The sequence below is a fragment of the Cryptomeria japonica genome, chromosome 8 (genome assembly GCF_030272615.1).
Source record: "Cryptomeria japonica chromosome 8, Sugi_1.0, whole genome shotgun sequence".
NCBI lineage: Eukaryota > Viridiplantae > Streptophyta > Pinopsida > Cupressales > Cupressaceae > Cryptomeria > Cryptomeria japonica.
The window spans coordinates 481,617,791-481,637,429 of record NC_081412.1 but is presented as its reverse complement, the minus strand read 5'-3'; the positions used below and the strand labels follow the sequence as shown (position 1 = coordinate 481,637,429).

At 37.4% G+C, this 19,639-nt stretch overlaps 1 protein-coding gene across 1 annotated transcript in view; it reads left to right on the top strand.

Moving 5' to 3' along the window:
- Nucleotides 1–19,639, top strand: part of LOC131077293 (7-hydroxymethyl chlorophyll a reductase, chloroplastic) — an 81,117-nt gene that overhangs the window by 27,998 nt on the left and 33,480 nt on the right. Inside the window, exons 6-12 of the mRNA XM_059210448.1 lie at nt 155–196; nt 815–893; nt 6,586–6,637; nt 6,736–6,798; nt 7,130–7,227; nt 11,908–11,943; nt 12,088–12,149. Of these exons, the coding sequence (XP_059066431.1) occupies nt 155–196; nt 815–893; nt 6,586–6,637; nt 6,736–6,798; nt 7,130–7,227; nt 11,908–11,943; nt 12,088–12,149 (432 nt within the window). The remainder of the gene's footprint in view (nt 1–154; nt 197–814; nt 894–6,585; nt 6,638–6,735; nt 6,799–7,129; nt 7,228–11,907; nt 11,944–12,087; nt 12,150–19,639) is intronic.

The following is a 19,639-nucleotide window of genomic DNA, read 5'->3' as shown; positions in this document are numbered from 1 at the left end:
ACTAAGTGTCTCAAGATGGCCAAAGGATTGCTGCTATTGGTATGCAGTTGTTGCATATGAAGTATTATGGTTTGTGGAACCTTCTCATTTATCATTTCCATTTGTTGGTTCATCAAGGAGCTTGTGTAGTTAATGACTATTTTACTCTGTGCAGTGATCCAGAAGACAGGTTTATGCCACAGCCAGTGGTTGCCAGGTAAGTTAATGCAACGAGACATTTTCTTTAAATAAAAGTTACAGATGAAATAATTCGAGTCAAAGTATTGATTATTGTAGTAAATGGTTCATATATAGTTGATAACTTGAAACCATGATTGCTTGTGCCAAAATTTACTCTTCTTAGAAAAACAAACACAAAAAATAACCGCTAAAGGATATTGTAGTTATGAATTATTTAGAAGTATTGAATTATCCATGCTATGGAATGTTGTAGTCTTTTAGATAAGACAAATATGTTAATGTCTATAATCAACCAAAAGTAGGTCATTGGGTTTGAGAATACATCAGTTAACCGTAGAAAGTTCTACATACTAGGAAAGCAAAATAAAGGAATGAAAGCACTAAAAATAAAATGAAGTAGTGCTATCAACACAAATGGTTAAGAAACCAATACTGAAATATCCATGTGGGGGGAACAAAATCCACAAAGAGCAAAGGGCTGATGAAGAATTGAAGGATTTCATCAAATATCAGATATTTAAACTTTGAACTTTTAAATTTTGGTATTTTTTTTTGATATTTTAAAGGAGGGACTGTTCTGTATCTAATTTCTTGTGGGCCACAACTGATACTAACTGTTTGATGCTTGTGATAGGACCCCAGAGGAAATTTTAGCAGCGAAAGGGGTGAAACCGACATTATCACCTAATTTGAATACACTAGCTGTTGTTGAGGTATTTTGCTCTTGATTGAATGTGTCAAAGAATAATGTAAATGTTTGAGCACTATCTTTACAGCCTGTGCCTACAATTACCTGATTTTCTATTTTTTCAAATAATTGGTTTGTCTACAATGAAAGACAATTATAGTTTTGGAGAGTGGTTTTGATTCTGTTATGTAGTTTGCTCCAGTTTGTGACAAATAGGAGAGTTAAAGAAAATTTATGTGGGAAAGTAAGATAAGGATCGCATGAGATAACACTGCTGGGTTGAAGTCTCTTATCCTAGGATTTGGTTTAGGAAATTCCAATATGAATAAAGATATGATAGGCACGGTAGTGCTTCAAATGGTGATTGGAATTTGGCTGTGAAGCTGGGTTCTCCAGGTAGCCCGGCCGTACCTGGACCATTCTGGATCTGGCTTGGGTCTCCACACAAGATAGGTGACAGGGCCATATGACTTCCTGATTGAAGAAAATGCCAATTTTGTCCTTGGCTGGATTGAGAGCAAGAGGCATGGGATGATCAAAAGTAACTCAATACTCCCTCCAATCCATAACAGCCAAACTGGAAACAAGGGCTTTTGTAAAAAAGGATTTGAAAGTAATTTTTTTTTCCATAAATCACAAACCAAAAGTTGAAACAAAACCCAACCCACCCTAGGTAACCCTTAAAAGTAGCTTTTAAGCAGTGTTCCATGGGGACGCGTTTCCCCCCCTTTTGGGCTGCGTCTTGGAGACGGGGAAGTTTCCGTAATGGGGGGACGGGGCCGCAACGTCTCCCACCATCCCACCACCGCAAACATCTCCGTGTCTCCCAAGGAGACGTGGAGACGTGGGGACATCCCCAAGTCTCCTCGGGAGACGTCTCCACGTTTCCTTGGGAGATTGAAAGATGCCGACTAAGGTTTGCTGATTTGCAGATGGTTTTTGTTTCAATTCAAGTCTTTGACCAGCTTATGGAGTTTGGATGTTTTGAAGAGGTTTTTGAAATTTTGAGCGTTTTTGATGTTTTTGCATTTAAAGATTGACTTTTGCAATATGGAAATACACCTTACGCCGTTGATCTGTGCTCATCCAATGGACGACAGTATCCTTTGTTAGTTGCCGTGGGTCCCATTATACATAGGATTTCTGCCACCCAAACGCAATGTCACCTGTCACTTCATCGTCCCATGAGCCATAACCTTTCTTTCCTATCGGTGTTCAATGACACGTGTTTCTGGTGAAAGTTTGCAAAAAAAATTTAGAGATCCCACATTCTGCCTGAAATACACCTTAAGTCGTTGATCCGTGCTCATCCAACGGACGACAGTATCCGTTGTCAGTTGCCGTCTGTCCCATTATCAATAGGATTTAAAATTTTAAATATGAATTAAATGAATTAAATATATAATTTAAATATGTAATTTCAAAACTTGCATGATAATTCATTTTTTTTGATCGATAATTTTTGTATTGTATTACTTGGAAATAAAATATTACAATATGCAAGTATAGGTGGTATAGTAAAACCACCAGAGTTTTGCCACTGCAAAAAACACCCCCAAGGGCCAAAACCACCATTACCAACAAAAAATAAAACCCTACTACATGTAGAAACCCCAAAATTCCAATTCGGCGTACCAAAATTGTTAGCAGACATTCCCTCATACATACAAAGTTGGGGAGAAAACGGACATGGAACAAAAAGATACAAACAAACAATACCAAATACCACCAGCCATAGCAGGATTAACCCAGAAACGACCTGTACTCTCCGGGTCATCATAGAATTCTGAGAGTCGCTTCATTGCTTGGGTAGTCTTGGGTCTCAGCCACAACTCTCAACCCACCTCTGCACGTGCCACTTTTATGAAGGACCGTTAAAACCTCATCACACTGCATCAACCTTGCGAACATTTTGAAGGACTGCCACCCGCGCCAAGCAAGAGCTCTGCATCTTGCCTTCAAATCATCATCAGTCCATCGAATGAGTGGTAGCTGTACCACCGGACCAGCCACCCCTGCCTCAGGAACAATGCCCACCTTCGGGACCACACGAGCACACACACTATCCAGATTTAACAGGTAGTTTGAATCAATTACAACTCTCAGGGCATTTTTTACCTTGTCCACCTCGTCCTCAAACTGGAAACCCCAAGCGACAATCAATGAATATGCCTCCATGTTTGTCTTGTAGCGATGACCTACATGGACAATTTCCTCTCCCAACAACATTTTCACACTCTCATACAGCCGCTCATCCTTAAACAAGAACAAACTTTTCAGCCTCCTGTCCGTAAATCGTCCAAGAAATGGGACTAATTTCTTATCAGTATGGAAGGAGAAATTGGCTTCCATGCTGCTTAAGAAACCCATGACAATGTTGCAAGTGCAAACAGTATGATACCAAGACTTCTAATCTACCCAAGCCTTAAACACCTCTCACTCAATTCTAATTTTTGACATCCAATGGTGGCGGCCGTCGGCATTAATCACAAACTCTGCCATAATTCCTCCGCATGTACTAGTTCAGCTGCATAATTCGTCTGCACAAGCCAGCATTAAAGCTGCCTAAAGGCTAAATATTAACCATTCACTTTCAGTGATGTGCGTACCATAAGGCAATATCATTGCATATCCGTTGTCAGTTCCCGTGGGTCCCATTATACATAGGGTTTTTGCCACCCAAACGCCACGTACCTGACACTTCATCGTCTCATGGGCCATAGCCTTTATTTCGTGTCGGTGTTCAATGACACGTATTTTCGGTGTTCAATGTACATGTTCCTAGTTAGTTGGACTTTTTTTTTATATTGAAATTATGTAGAAAAAATTACAAGAAGTTAGTTGGACTTTTAATTCACTTGTTTTTTGCAAGATAAACATCTTTTTTATATATTTATAATCAGTGATAATCAATGTACAAATAATTAATGAAACAAACTCGATTTTTTTTTATATATTAAATATAGAGAAAGAAACATTACATGAAAAAGATCACAGTATTAAATTTATTTCCATTGTTTAACAAAATATTGAAATAACGTAGCTCATAGACAAAAAAAACCGTATGAGCTAAGACATTGCGATCCTTATTGGATGCTATCACTTGCAGCCAATCCCTGACATTATGTTTTTTCAAATACTTCTTTGTCAAGCACTTCAAATATCTTTTAGAAAAGGTCGTCTCAGAAGTGACACTGAGTTTGTTCTTTAACTTTAGAGAAGAAATTAGAATAGACCTGCTATTTTTTTATGGTGAAAATTATATCTTATATCCACACAAATTAATAACTATTTAAGCTATTTCAAAACATAATGATTATGCTAAGTATTGTGCCATGGCATGATGGCAGCAACAAATAATAAAATGAAATAGAAAGCATTTTTATATCCATAAGAGGCAAATTGAAACAAACTGGAATTTGCAAAATTATCATTAATATATATGTTTTGCAAATTTACAATTTTTACATGTCGGAGTCCCTCAAAAACTTTAAAGCCAAAATGAGTGAGGTTACGAGGAAATAGCCAAAAAAAACAAAACTATTAGGGGTTTGGGGCTAGGGCACAGGCAGTGGACACATTTATGGTTTACCCTAAGAATCTCACCTTCCCTCTATGTAGAATTCTTTAGACATTATAAGCTGTGAGAATTCTTCAAGCCAATTGTAGTCTGGAAAGTCATCCAGGAGAAACCATTTCCGGAGAAAGTCCCTACCAATCCGTGCCCATTTCCTATGATGCGTCAACTGCTCCGCATTCAGGTTCAAAAGAAACGGTTGCCTGGCCACTGTTTGGTCAGGGAGGAGAAGCTTGGCTAATTCATTCGCCCAAGGGATCCCCACCCCTACTTCTGCAAAGACGACAATAGTAACGTTGTCTCCAAGGAAGTCTTCTTTAAACACCTTCCTTAACAACAACAACATATCCACCTTGTCTTCTCCGAGGTCCAGACGAGATGCCAAGTACCGGGTGGTAACGTTCGTGTTAACACGGTATCTATTTTTATTTCGCAGAAACTCTCTTTCTAGCACCATCCTCACAGCCTCATTAGTGAACATCCCAACCTCCTTACAGATTGATTGGAGGGTTGAGTCTCTAACGGAGCCCAAAAAGGCCCTTTGGTCCTCCGCATAAATGCTTCTCAAGTGGATAGGAGTGTCCATCTTGAGAAATCAGAATACCAAATTATACAACCTGAGCCTATAGACCTAAATTAGAGGTAGAATTTAACTATCGTGAGCTCCGACGATTTATCTACCAAAGGCTAATTGAAGATGAAAGAAGTAGAGATTGTCTATAAATAGCTGAAGCTCTTGATTGTAATAATTCCTTCTCTAACTGTATTAATTCCTTTAATTTTTTTTAAATCTTTCGTATATCTTTGCAAATCTTTCCCATAATTGCACTAGTGTGCGAAATTGGAAACAACTCTAAACTAGTACCAAATACCATATTGGAAGTCATGGAGGCAGAGTGGATTGCAGTTAGTGACAAGACATATAATAAATGACCAACATTATCGATCGTGACACTTGATACGTGTCTATTGAATCCAATTGCATTCCGGGCACTTTATGGAAAACTACGTTCTTTTTAGAAATTTGGGCCGAAATAAAACTTCAGTCATTGATCTACGATCATCGAACGGTTTAAAATCATTGATGGATTTTAGGTATGTGTGACGTGTCAATGAGATCGCGCTTATCGATACATCTTGCAAAGTCCGGACTCAATGTGATGTGATGTGATGTGCCTTGTCTATTAACGACAATGAGTTCATGAAATCGTCAATAAAATATATATTTTTCCATATATAACGAAACATTAGCCAAACAAATTAAATAATTTTCAAACGGTGGATAAAAATCGCCAATACACTTAAATAATTTTTCCTACGGAGTAAAAATTTTCGCCCATACACTTATATATTTGTTCCTTTAAACGAAAAACATTTGCCTCCTACAATATATATATTTCCCCACAAAACAAGGTATTATTCGCCAGAATTTTATGGAATTTTTGTACCATAGAAAAAAATCGCCAATACAAATTAATTTTTTTTCCTACTCTGAAAAAAAATTTCGCCATCAATATGAAAATTCCCCCCTCAAAAATAACGCTTGATTTGCTAGGGTTTTATACTTTTGCTCGGGGGGTGCTTTCTTAAAGTTATCCTTGGCCTCGGAGGGGTCTAGTTTGATTATATTGCACAAGTGAATGAAAAGGATGCTTAGGAAATTGTCTGATCCAAGGGTTTAAGTCAAATTTCACTCTAAAAGTGCTGCTCTAAATCCCTCCTCCATATTTTCTTCCGTGAGTTTTTTGTTTTGGTCCTTACTAATGATTTATGCATTTCATCTTTGCACTAGGAGCACATTAATCTTCTTTGTATATTGCTTTGATTTCATTGTATGTCAGCAAAGGGACAACTTTCCATGCTTGTTATTATAGACTACTCTGAAAAAAGTTACTTATTATTCATTGCATGTTTGACTCACATAGGAAGCATCTTCAAAATCTTGTGATAGATCATTTCTTTGATTGCATCCTATCTGAGCTATTTAGGCATCATGGTTTGACTCTTCAAGAACATTTATGAATGTATCTCTTTGATTTGCTATATGGATTCGAGGATAAGGATCTCTTGAAACAATTGAAATTCTGTTTGATCTTTATCTTAGCTATGGGTTGAGCATGACTTTGCAGTCTATTTGTAGGCACTAGGAGTGAAGCGACTGCTTTTTTGTGGAGTAGGTTGCCAAGTGCAAGGTAGCTATAAACCTTTCATTATATTGTTAGTCAAAATTGGTTTTGGTTGATTGAATTGTTTCTTTTGGTATGACATAGAATTGGGCCCTCAATTGCAGCATTAAGAGCAGTGGAACAATATTTAGGGCTTGAAGAGCTGTATGTACTTGGCACAAATTGTGGTATGCTATAAGACTAATACTCTCTCTCTCTCTACGTTCTTCTCTTACAAAGTTATTTTGGAAGGTGATAGGCATTCTCAATTGGGTACATTATATTTTTTAATGGCAACATGGTATCTTGGAATATGTTTTCTTCTTTGAGCCTTCTTATTTTCAAGTTTTTCTTTTGATGACTTCATGTTTCATGTTTTGAAGTTGTATTTTCATATCCCTGAAAATAATTGATATGGATACAACACCATATAGCTGGCAGATGACAAAAGTACTTTAGAAGTAAGTGATTTGTTGTCATTTCTTCTTTCTAATGTCTGCTTTGTCATGTTTTACATAGTGGATAATGGACCAAGGAAGGGCCTTGATAAGTTTCTAAAGGCTGCAAGTAATAGCCCTGAAACTGTTTTACATTACGAGTTCATGCAGGATTACAAGGTGTGGATATATCCTCCTAACTGTTACAACACAATGATTTTTTGTTCTCTTTTGTGTATGTCTAGGTTTTTTTCTTTCACTGGTGAAAGCTTGACCATTTTGAGGCTTAAAGTACTATGTTGAAGGATACATTCCCTCTTTTCAGAAACATTATATCTTGTATCCCTTCTGGATATGATCTTGCTAAGATTGAAATTCATATTGGATACAAATAGTATGTCTTAAAGTTGTTTCCAATATTGAAAAAGAAAATTGGCATAATTGCATATTGTGGGTACTGTTTATATATCCTTTTGCAGCACCTAATATTGACAGTGAGGCAAATTCTCTTTTGAGATAAAATGTTATAGATAACGTGATGGATATTGCACAGCATCTTGGTTACATTGTACAACAAGGTGGTCACCTTACACAATAGATTAAGTATGTTGGACGACAACTTAACAACTATCTTGCACAACAGATGTGTCTTGCACAAGAAGTTTTTGAGCCTGCACGACGAGGTGAGTGGTTTTTAGAACAAGACTGTTAGCTTGTGAAACATAACCAACATCTTGTGCAGTAAAACAAACTGCTGTAATAAGATATCTGTTGTGCACAGCAGCTTCAGTTCCTTCTAAATTTTTAGAAGCACATGAAAGAAGTGTAAAAAACACTTAACCAAATGAATTTCAGATTATTAGTCCATTCTATGTTGTTCCATTTAAGAAGCAATCAATTCATCCTTAATAATCACAATATAAAGCAAAAATCAGTTCACAGGTAAATGGGTGAAAATGAGTATGTCAAGGAGGTTTTCATGATTCTTGCATTAGTTTTGTACCAACATTTTTGGATGAAGTGCCTTGAGATATATAACCAAGACCATGAGATCTTGGATGTGCTTTAACATGGATGGGCTCCAAGGTACCTTGCTCATGTAGGCCTAAACCTTTACCTTGATAGTTCATTTTTTTGAGCACTTTTTCTAAAGTAGGATACTTGTTCTCTAGGTAACAAGATGCGAGTCCATTATCAGGTGGAGGAGAATGGGTGGTGTATATGAGATGTTCTTCTGCTGCAAGTGAACTGCCATGGATGAATGTAAGTGTACCAAGGGGATAGAGTGAAGGTGGTGGGATAGTTTGGATAGGAGGAGATGGAGGATCAAGAGGCGAAGCATATGTGATAGGAGGGTCTTGACTTGTTAGAGGAAATGGTAGGGGATCTTGAGATGAAGGAGAGGGAATGGTAGGATCTTGACTTGGAAGAGGGGATGATAAATGGCGTAGATGGAATGGTAGGATCTTGATTTGGATCAATAATTTTTTCAACATGCTCTGGAACAAGATCTTGGCATGAGGGGATTGGTGTGGATGGTGTGACGAGAGGTGAGTGGGTGGACTCTTCAGATGGAATGGAAGGAATGATGGAAGGTTCAATGACTTGGGTGTATGGACTGGATGGAAGGATGAGAATTTCTTCAGCCGGGATAGATGGAGTAGATGGAAGGATGGGAGAATCTTCAATTGGGATAGATTGACTGGATGGAAGGATGTGAGGTTCATCAACTGGGGTAGACAAAGTGGATGGAAGAATGAGAGGTGGGAGAGAAATGATAGGTGTGGGAGTTGGAAGTGAAGTTGGTGGATTGAGACAAGATGGGGTGGACGAAGGTGGACTAAGGTAGGATGAAGTGGATGGTAAGTTGAGATACGATCGGGGAGTGTGACTCGTGCCACTTGCCAATTCATGAATGTTCATCACAACAATGGATGAAGGCGGTGCTTGTAGATAACTAAATCGCGGTTGTGAAACAACAGGTTGCGATGTCACATGAGATTGATGTTGTAGAGCACTAACAACTTGTGGCACTGATGGGATGGGTGGGGGCACAAATGATAATGGCATTGTGTAATTCATGCCCCCAATCATAACTTGTGTGACAATTGATGCTGGATTAGGATTAGATGGAGGATTTAGGTAGGATGGAAGATTAGAATTGGATGGAGCAGTGAGATACGATGGGAAATTAGAACTGGATGGAGAAGTGAGATAAGATGGAAGATTATAATTGGATGAAGAATCTAGATAAGATGGAGGATTAGAACTGGATGGAGAAGTGAGATAAGATGGAAGATTACAATTGGATGAAGAATTTAGATAAGGTGGAGGATTTAGGTAGGATGGAGGATTAGGATTGGATGGAGAATTAGGATTATGGATGTAAGCGGTAGCATTGTGAGGAAAAGATGGAGGTATGGATGTTGCATATGAGGGATACGTGGGAGTGAGATATGAGGGAGTTGTGGGTGGAAGACATGATGGATTTCCCTTTTCAAAGGTGTGATGAGGATTATGAGTGGATGCGCATGGAGGAATGGTAGAGTAGCTAGGATGAACAATTGGATTTTGGTATGTGACACTTGGTGCAAGCTTGCTAAGGATGAGGGCATCAAGATTTTCAAATTCATATTTGTCTTGATCACCCATACACTCATCATCATCAGAATGGGATGTAGTGGAAGAAAATGAAGGACAAACTCATCATAATAAAATTGCGATGTGACGATTAGTTGATGAGTTGGAGAGATGAAAGATGAAAATGGACGATAGACCAGAGCTTAGAATGGGACAAATGACAAGTTCAGATTAGGATGGGGATTGACTTTGAAGAAGTTGGCAAGAGGATGAAATTTGATGTTCGATTTTGGACGTTTGAAGTTTGGATTGACGACCTAGGAAGAAGGCAATGATGACGCAAATTGGGAGACACTTAAATTTGGCTAATCAATTTAGTCAAATTTATTTCCTTTAACCATTTAATTAATTAAATATCTTAATTAATTAAGCCCATCCCTTGAATTAATTAATCTAATTAATTAATTCTTCCTTTTAATGCCTTGAATTAATTAATCTAATCTAATTAATTCTCTCTTTCTAATCCATGAATTAATTAATTCCCCTTTTCATCCCTTTTATTTGAATTAATTAAATTCAAATATTCCCTTTTGATCACATGTCTCCTAACTTCTAACCACCTAACTAACCCTCCTCTAACCTAACCAATCTAAAACTTGGGTTCTAACCAACCCTATCTCTCCAAACTAACCTTATCCTAACCTCCCCTCACATGTGTGTGCACACACATATTCCCTAATTTCCTTAATTTTAGGAAATTAAAGCCTATTTTGGGTGGCTTCCTCCCAAAAGAGACATGGACACATGTCATTCCTCCCCAAGACACGTGTCCCTCTTTTGGACACTTGTCTTTCCCTCTTGAGCTACTTGTCCTCTTTGAGGACAAGTGTGGAATCTTGTTCCACTTGTCATTCTCGGGATTGCCAGGACAAGTATTGCATTTTCCCAATCCTTTCCTCTCCTCCCTCCTATTTAATCCCCCCTCATTTTCAATCAAACCCTCCATTTTCATATAATCATATCATCATAATGCCAAAATGATCCACTTTCATACATCGTATCATCATAATGCCAAAATCATTACTCAACCCATACTTCATTTTTATCATTCATCATCCATCATCATTTGCATCAATTAATCATGGAGCACAATCTAGCATCCGAAGACGTCATTGAGCGCACATAAAATCGATGAATAATCAAATCAAAGCAGGCATTTTGGTTTGCATTTGTGTTATCATCTTATGCTTGTTTTGATTTTATCATTCTAATCTTGAGGTGTATGATGTCTTGTGTTTGCTTGATTAATTAGCTTGCTTTTTATTCCTTTGTATTTGCACGCACATTTTCAGAAAAAGCATGCGTGGTAACAAAAAGAATGCACAACAGTGTAGATCATGAGAGATCATCATAGAATTTTAATTGAAATGCATTTGAAACATGAACAAAAGCACAAAACATCGAAGAAAACAATGTTTTTAATACCATAAAATGACAAATCCTACACTAATTAAAAAAATTGTGTTTAAATGCTTAAATACTGATTTGGATGCATTGGAAACAAGTCTAAACATGCAAATAAAGAATTTAGAAATGAAAATGAATGGTGAAAATGTTTGAAAAAAACATTAACAAAAAAAGAAACCTGGAATTTTGAAAACTGCAGAATTCACTTCAATTGCATTGAATTGCTCAAAGGAGGTTACAAAAGCCATATGAGGAAATTGGGAGGTTGAATGGGGTTTTAAAAGGACAAATTTTTAGCTTTGCTTGCTCAAATTTCATTGTTTTTGTAGATCCTGTATCCATCCTATGTTGGGTGAGTCCAACATGCAGAATCACTGAGCACTCAGCATGATTTTGCAGGTTGAACTCATCTTGACCCACAGGCGAGTAAATTACTTGTAATTTAGACGAACTTGTGAGTAACCAGCGATTTTTTGAACTATGTTATTCCTATTGCAAGTAGAAATAATTTGCCTCCTTGTGCTTCCCAAAAGAATTTTGTTGCCTTTTTTTTGTCTGCTTTGCTTTACTTGCCATTTATGAATATGTGTTTCATCCATTCACCTTCTATTTATATCCTTTAGTTTCATGTCTCCTTGTTTACTTTTAATTTCTATTTTGTCATTTTATCCATTGTGTTCATTTGTTACTATACTTTTTTGCTATTCATTTATTGTTTATGTTCTTTCCTTGTCTGAGAGAGCAGACTGCTTGATACTTCCTAGAGTTTGGTTTATTGACTGCAAACTAACATCGATGTCTAATTTTCTGTAGGTTCATTTGAAGCATTTAGATGGTCATATAGAAGAGGTGAGCGAGCTTTGATGTCCATCAAAATAGTGTAGACTGTCTGAAGTTTGGAATGACCGTCAAAATTCTCTATGTCAACTGTATACTTCACATTTTTGGCTGCAGCTGTCATTTTCTCCTCCATTTATTGTACCTTTGTGACAGGTTCCATATTTCTGTCTTCCAGCAGATGAATTAACTGATGTCATTGCTCCTTCTTGCTACAGGTAGCTTTCTTTATTTCTATATTTCTATAACCATGATGTATTTTGTTTCCTGAAATACTGTAAAGTTATGAATCATGCCTTGTTTAAGTAACTACAAAACGATGTTTTTTCAATAACAAAAGAGGTCTTATCAATTTTTTTATAGTATAAAAGTTCACAAAAAGTAAAACAGATTTAGTGAAGCTGTAACAGAGAGTTACCAGGAGATGTACAAGCTAAGACTAACCTAAAGTATATAGGACCTAAATTAAAATTAGTTTTAGACGTGTCTGTGACAGGACATAGAGATTAAGAGAAACTCTTAATACTGAACTTTAACTGACCAGATCTGTATAAAGAACGAAACAACAAAGCAACTATCTCCAGGATCTTCCCACATTTGGAATGCTTAATGCTTAACATGTAGTAGCTCCTGTAGAGTGTTAGTTCAAATCCACAAAGAAATCTTTGTGATCACTCAAATCCAAGCTTTTTTTAAACACCAAGTTCCCAATGTGGGCAAGGTGAGAGCATAAGGAGACTAGAATGAGGCCAGTGGAATTAAAACGGAAAGATATTGGCAGCTAGCTGATCAATTTACAATAAATTCAAATTAATAGAATCAAATAAGCCACCATGGTTGATAGTGAAATGTGTCTTTTGATCAAGCCAAACTGGTAGAAGCAAAATGGAATTATGTCAATGCCAAGATGGTAGAATAAATCTGTAATAAACCCAATTTGAGTGGGCTGGTTGGCTAGCTCCTAAGAGCGGTGTTATTGTTGTGACCTTTTCACACATCGCCCCATTGCAAATGGGGACCCTCTCTTTTGCTTTTTATTTGAGTCATTTCTTAGGGTTTAGTCAGTCTAGCAGTAATTTGTAGTGTCCCCTCTTGGAATCTCTCTAATTAAGCCCTAGAATAACAATTTTGGCTTAAGTCTAAGAAGGTAATTTATTTTTAACTTTATACAAATTATCAATGTAATTCTAGCTTAGATCCTACAATATTATTAATAATCACTTAGAAAGCAAAAAGTTACAATAACATCTAAATTTATAAGTATTAACATCAAACTCCAATTTCCATGATTCCATATAACAATGTAATGTCCTCAACAAATGGATACCTAATTTATGCCCTAAATAGAGTAGAATGAGATTTAGAACAAACGAGAATTGCTAGAAATCGCCGAGTTTGGGCGATTTCCGAGTCGAGTCAGGCTGGGCGAGTCCAGGGGGCTTGGACTTGGACTCGGCTGAGTGGGGCCCAAAATCGCCCAAACTTGGACTCGACGATTTTGGCCAAGTTTGGCAAGTCCCGACTTGCAAACTCAACCAGCAGCATGTAACTTTAAGCTAAAAAAAACACTTCTAATATGTTTCGAATTGATTTTTTTTGGTTTATATTATGCTTTGAGCCTAAAAGTGAACTTCATTTCATTCATTTGGCACAATAGGAGGAGAAAGGTGAGTTGTGAGGAGAAACAATAGAAAAATAACACCCGACGCCTTTATAAAATAATAAGTCTTTTGGCCTCACGAGGCCTAGGGAGCGTGCCAGGGGCCCGTTGCCCCTTGACCCCAACTTGGGGGCGCTGCCCCCAAACTCCCATCGTAAAATTAGGGGGTGAACTGCATTGATAAAAGTGGGGAAATTTTAACCTCCGAGTCTGATTAGGCTCCATATAACAACATATACTGTCATTTGGTGCATCAAGAGTTGGAAAGGAATAGTTTGGGTCTCATTTGATCATATGATGACATGTATTTTTTATTCCATGAGTTTTGTAATATTGTATACATTTGACAATATTTATATATCTATGTTTGTTATTTCCTTTAGCGACAATTTGCGTTTATGTTTATGTGATTGATGTATACTTGTGTATGTAATCAAATTAGCTTCTATTTGATGATGTTATTGTGTCTTTAAGGTGTATTTAATAAAGGGTGCATTAAACAAGTTTTAAATCTTTAAAAATCTCTAAATTTCTTGAGTTTTTCACTTTGCTGAGTCCAGCCAAGTTTGAGCCGAGTTTTTTTTGCCGAGTCCGAGTCCCGAGTCGAGACAGCCTTGCCGAGTTCGAGTCCCGTTTCTATGATTTAGAGATACCTGGTATTTTGAACGAAGCCTTGTAGACAAGTTAGGATATATAAAATTATAAATTACATGATTATAACAAATCCTAAGAACTTATTTGAGTAAAGCATGAATTCATTTTAAAAGAACATAATCATAGAATAGGAATAGGATAGGATGACCAAGTGTGGTGCCCAAGAAATCCTCTATCCTAGGCTCAAGGGCGGCTTAACCCCCTTGACCTCATGTGGCCCATGGCATCAACAAGGTGGCCTACCTAGTGAGGCATCCTATCACTGTTTTCCTCCACTTGTCATCCTATAACCCATGGTTTACATATTCATTCAGCATGATAGAAGGTATGAGGGCTGTTACAGTGAGGTGCTCAGCAAGTCTATTCTTCATAGACCCAAGGGCAGCACCTTTGTACCCCCTTGGCCTCATGGGACTCCCTGGTCTTAAGCCATGAGGTGGCGTGCCTACAAGATAACCTCAGCACCATTATCCTCACTATAATTCGTCTCCTTCAATCATACTCAGAAACTTTCTAGAACAGATTCACAGTACTATTCTACATATATGAATTCAATATATTATCAACAAGGATTCCTAAAAGATCCCTAAATAGGTCTTTTGCTGCCCTGTTTAAATTTAAATTTAATAAACTATATTTTGGAGCCTTTTTGGTGTTCTTAGAGACTAGACAGAAGATGTAGAAGAGTTTGTTTCTTTTGTGTTGTTTTTTGGTGATGGGGTTTGCAACATATGACAAAAAACAACATAAAAATGAACTATAATCAAGAGATCAACTTCTGATATTTTATATGACAGCAGATTACAATCATCTAGAAGTGAAATAACATTCACATGTACAAGCAGAAAACATACCAAGGATCCAATGCTAGGGTTTGAGGCTGGTTTGCTATCCAGAAAATGGATACAAGCTGAGAAGGATGGTATAGGAGCAGATCAGTGGATCCAATCTACTTATTCTGCCATAAGATGAATTACCAATGACAAATTGGGCAAGAACCCAATTACCAGCTGGAAATCCAACCTTTGCCAGGCAAAATTATACAATTTTGACCTTCTTTTCCCACTGTTTTGCTCACCCTAATCACAAATCTAGTCAGTTGATTGTGATTTCTTCCACACTACCCTTTCTAATCCCAACAATGAGATCAAGCACAAGAAATGGAGTTAGAACCCTCCATTTAATTTTAAATTGATGCACAACCTTCTAGAATGGTACGACACTGCCTGGAATGGTACGACTGCAATTATGAAACCCACACTTGCTGCAATTTCAAGACAAACTGCTCAGAATTGATATATCATACCTAATGGTGATTGCTGGGCTGGTTTTGTTGCTAAATTGACCCCCATTGGGTCTAGACAAGGCACATCCTTGTCCCACGTGGGCAAATTAGTGGGTACACCTCCACTACCAATGCAGATCTGAGGGTTTACGTCCTCCAAACACCTGCAATTTCTGCTGCTAATGCAGAGCTGAGAAAATCAGAAAATAAAATAATAACATAATGCCAATTCCCTCCTCCAAAAAGTCTAATAACTTTTTCCAAGGAGTGGTGTAACCCTAAATGGAAAATCCAACTAAAAAAGCATCTTCCTTGGCATCTTTTGGGTTTACGTAGCTGAAAGGCTTAAAGGCTTTTAAAGTAAGACAAGGGTCCCACCATGCCATGTCATTTAAGTGATTTGAGCAAAGGGGTGGCATTGACATTAAAGGGGCCACTTTATTAAAACATAAGCCTTTATTAAAAAAAGAAACTTAGGCTTATAAAGTAACTTTATAAAAGTTACTTTTTCCCTTATTAACTTTTGACACTTAGAAATTTTTAAGTGTCTTTATTCAACAAATGCAATGTGGGAATTGCATCAAAATGATGGGGACATGACAATTCCTCAGAATTTGCTAATATTCAACAGTGCAGAAACTTATGAAAGCAGTGATATATTACATTTGCCAATGTGCATAAGTTTATTATAGATATGATTGCAGCAATGGAAATTCTTATCAGGTTTTTGTGACTAGGTTACCGCCTGAAGTCTTTCCTTTTTTCTTTCTTTATTCCGTTTGATCTTCTTAGATATTTCTCCTTTTTGAGATCTTGCAATCTGCTTATGGTAATCGCTAACTGCTGTGAATATGAGAAGTTCTGCTGCTGTTTTATCTGCTATGGGATATGAATTGTATTCATACCCTTCCTTTATATCTCTCAATGTGAGGGAGGGGTCACACCTCTTCATCATGTATGCCCTTTGGCAAGAGACACACCCTTTCACCATTAGCACCATTTGAAAGAGTTGCAACCCTTCATTATTCCTGTCCTTTGAAAGGGACACAACCTTTCACAATCAGGTCTGCCTCTCCTATTTAAATCAGATCTGCACTTCTTATTTCCAAATTATCCTCCCTCAAATGAGGTTCTCTTCTCCCTTTTATATCTCATGTTTGAGGAAGTCACAACTTTTCCTTCCATGTCTTTTGACCCTTCATTAACTTAATTAAATTTTAATTATATTTAGTTATATTTTTTAATTTTAATTTTATTATATTATTTATTATTAAATTCTATTCCAAAGTGGGCACATTACATAATTTTGGGTCTTGATTGCAAGTTTGCCCTTAGAAATGTCACTAAGTTTCGAAATCTTTGTCTGAGACTTGTTAGTGAGTTATGGGGTTGTAAGTTAAGGGCGAAATGTCAATCTTGTCATGTTGTCAAAATTGCTAAAATGTCGTCAAGTTTGCTAAAAATTGTAAAAATGTTGCAAAGTTGTTGTTAGGATCAAATTGCCAAGGATTTAGGGTTTTTGAAGTGCTAAGGGTAAAATTGTGAAATTCAATAGCTGGACAAGGAAAATTCCTTGTCAAGATCAGATTTTCCGACCTTGACAGGAGGGAAAATATATTTTTTTTGTAAAATTCTTAGATAAAGTTGTAAAATTCAAGTACAATATTTGTGTGAGGTGGAATTTCAAATCAAAATCCAAAGGTTAACTATTATTGTGGATTTGTAAAATTAAAGAAGATTTTTTCCTTAGCAAAATCCACAAGTTTCACTTGGAAATTCTTCACCAAATGTTTTGTCCTTGTCCTTGCAATCCTAGCACCCATCACTTTAGAAATTATCGACAAAAGCAGTTCTAGTGCTCATCACTTTAGAAATTCTCTACAAAAGCATTTCTAGTGCTCATCACTTAGTGATTATCACTTTGGAAATTCCTTGACTTACCAATCCTAGCATTCATGTATCCATGGAACACTCATTTTAGCACTCATGAATATGGGCTCATCTTGTTTTAGTGCCCACTTATCCTTGCATTATAAGATTTAGCACTCTCAAATCCTTGCATACCATGTTTTACCGCCCTATATTCCAACACTACCACGTTTTAGTGCTCTATATTTCGTGGAGCACATACATTAGTGCCCACTTGTCCTTGGGAGGCATGTTCTACCGCTCTTCATTATCCTTGAACCCATCTAAATGTTGCTAGGGGCAGTTAGGTTAAGGTCGGCCTTAAAGAAAGATTAAAATCTTTAAAGATAAAAAATAAACAACTCTCCAAGTCGGCCTAATTAAGGCAATTCAAATTTCAAAAAATCAAACATATAATGCTAGGCTGGCTAGGTCATTTGGAGAATTAATTCAAGGGTGAGAGAACTATAAGTAAGAGGTCAAATTTCATTCCAAGAACATCAATTTGCAATTCAATCCATAGCTGATCAAGAAGCAGAGTGAATTACCACCAGACCTCATTTGTTTGAATTTTATCAAGTTTTTTGGAGCATCTTTCTTCCATATTCAAGGCAAAATTCTGGTTGAACATAGAAGGGAATTATCAAGCTTGATTTAGTGCGATTTAGAGATGTTTACACCATTTTTTCAGACCTGATTTGATGCAATATCAACAGTCTTTGGTGCAAATTTGGGTAGACCTAATTCACATTACAAATCAAACCTTTTTAGGGTCAAATTTCCATGTAGGAGGAGCGAATTAGCCTGATTTGGTGCGAATTTTCTCAGCTTCTTCACCTTACACAGAAAATTATAAGCAGACCTGGTTAGAGGTTAGGTTCCAGTCAAAGGCAGAATCAGGACATCTCCTTTTGGGGCAAATTTTGTCCACATTTTGATCAGATTTCTACCTACATTGTCATCACCAAGTAAACTTGAGTTTTGAGAGGAAAGGAGGTAGATGTCGGGTGCTAGAGCTTGAGGAGTCTCAAGGCAAACACAAATGAGGTATGAGTACAAGGGAGTGCTTCCAAAATCAAAGATTGTCTCGAAGTGGAAGAAGGTTGGGGACACCAACCTTGGACACATGGACTTGGAGGAGTTCAAAGAACGAATGCATGGCTACAATCCGTCTAAGCTAGTCAAAAGGATGGTGAGTAATGGAATTGTGCAAGCTGGCGGCTTCCCCCCTGCAATACAATGTGCCAAGTTGATGGTGGAGTCTGCAAGACACTATGATCCCAAAGAAAGACAAGTAATAGGTCTCGAAGATAGAGTGCTAGCTGATTTGATAGAGGATTCTATTGCGGAGGCTTTCCATATTCCAAGGTACAATTTCATGATTTACAAGACTAAGGAGGAGGATTTGAAGATATACAACAATGGACTTGAGTCTTGTGCGGAGATCATCAACAACACATGGATATTGAAGCCAAGGAAGCATTATACCAAGTAACCAAAGAGGCTTGTTAGGTCTGATTTCAAGGAGTATGGTGATCTTGTCACCTTGTTGAACCGAGTGATGGGTTCCCCTCAAGCTTCTACCTTTGAGCCTTGGATGTTTTGCTTTATTGTTGAGATAGCAACCATGGTGAAGATGATCAACTAGGGCAAGACAATCAATAATAACCTAGATGAGAATCTGAGGAACTTGTAGTGAATTAAATCATTCTATATGAGCTCTTACATAGTCGACATGCTGGCAAGAACCTATAAATATAGAGGATTGACATGGAGAGGACTAGTGGGGAATGGAGAACGACAAGTCAAGGTGTATGAAAGTTATCCCCAATTGCATCTTCACAATGCCACCCATTTTAGGTGAGTGAATGATGCCTTCTCCATGTACATTGTCCAAACTTTACAAGGAGACACTCACAAGAGGTTAAGGACTTAGTGAAGAAGTTTGGCTCGTGGTTCATTCAGTTTCCCAAGTTCACTTACATCCGAGTTCAAGGATTTTGATCTTCTCCTTATCGTCTTCCAAGGTACCCAACCAACAAGATGATATTGTTGGAAGTTACAATTCAACTCAGTACATATGATAAAATTCAAAAGAACAAGCGCAAAGTTGGGATGCCTTTTCCACTCACCTTTGGGATCTCAATTGAGACATGTCCATCATCTAAGGCAGCCGAAGGATCCGAGGAAGAGTTGCAATT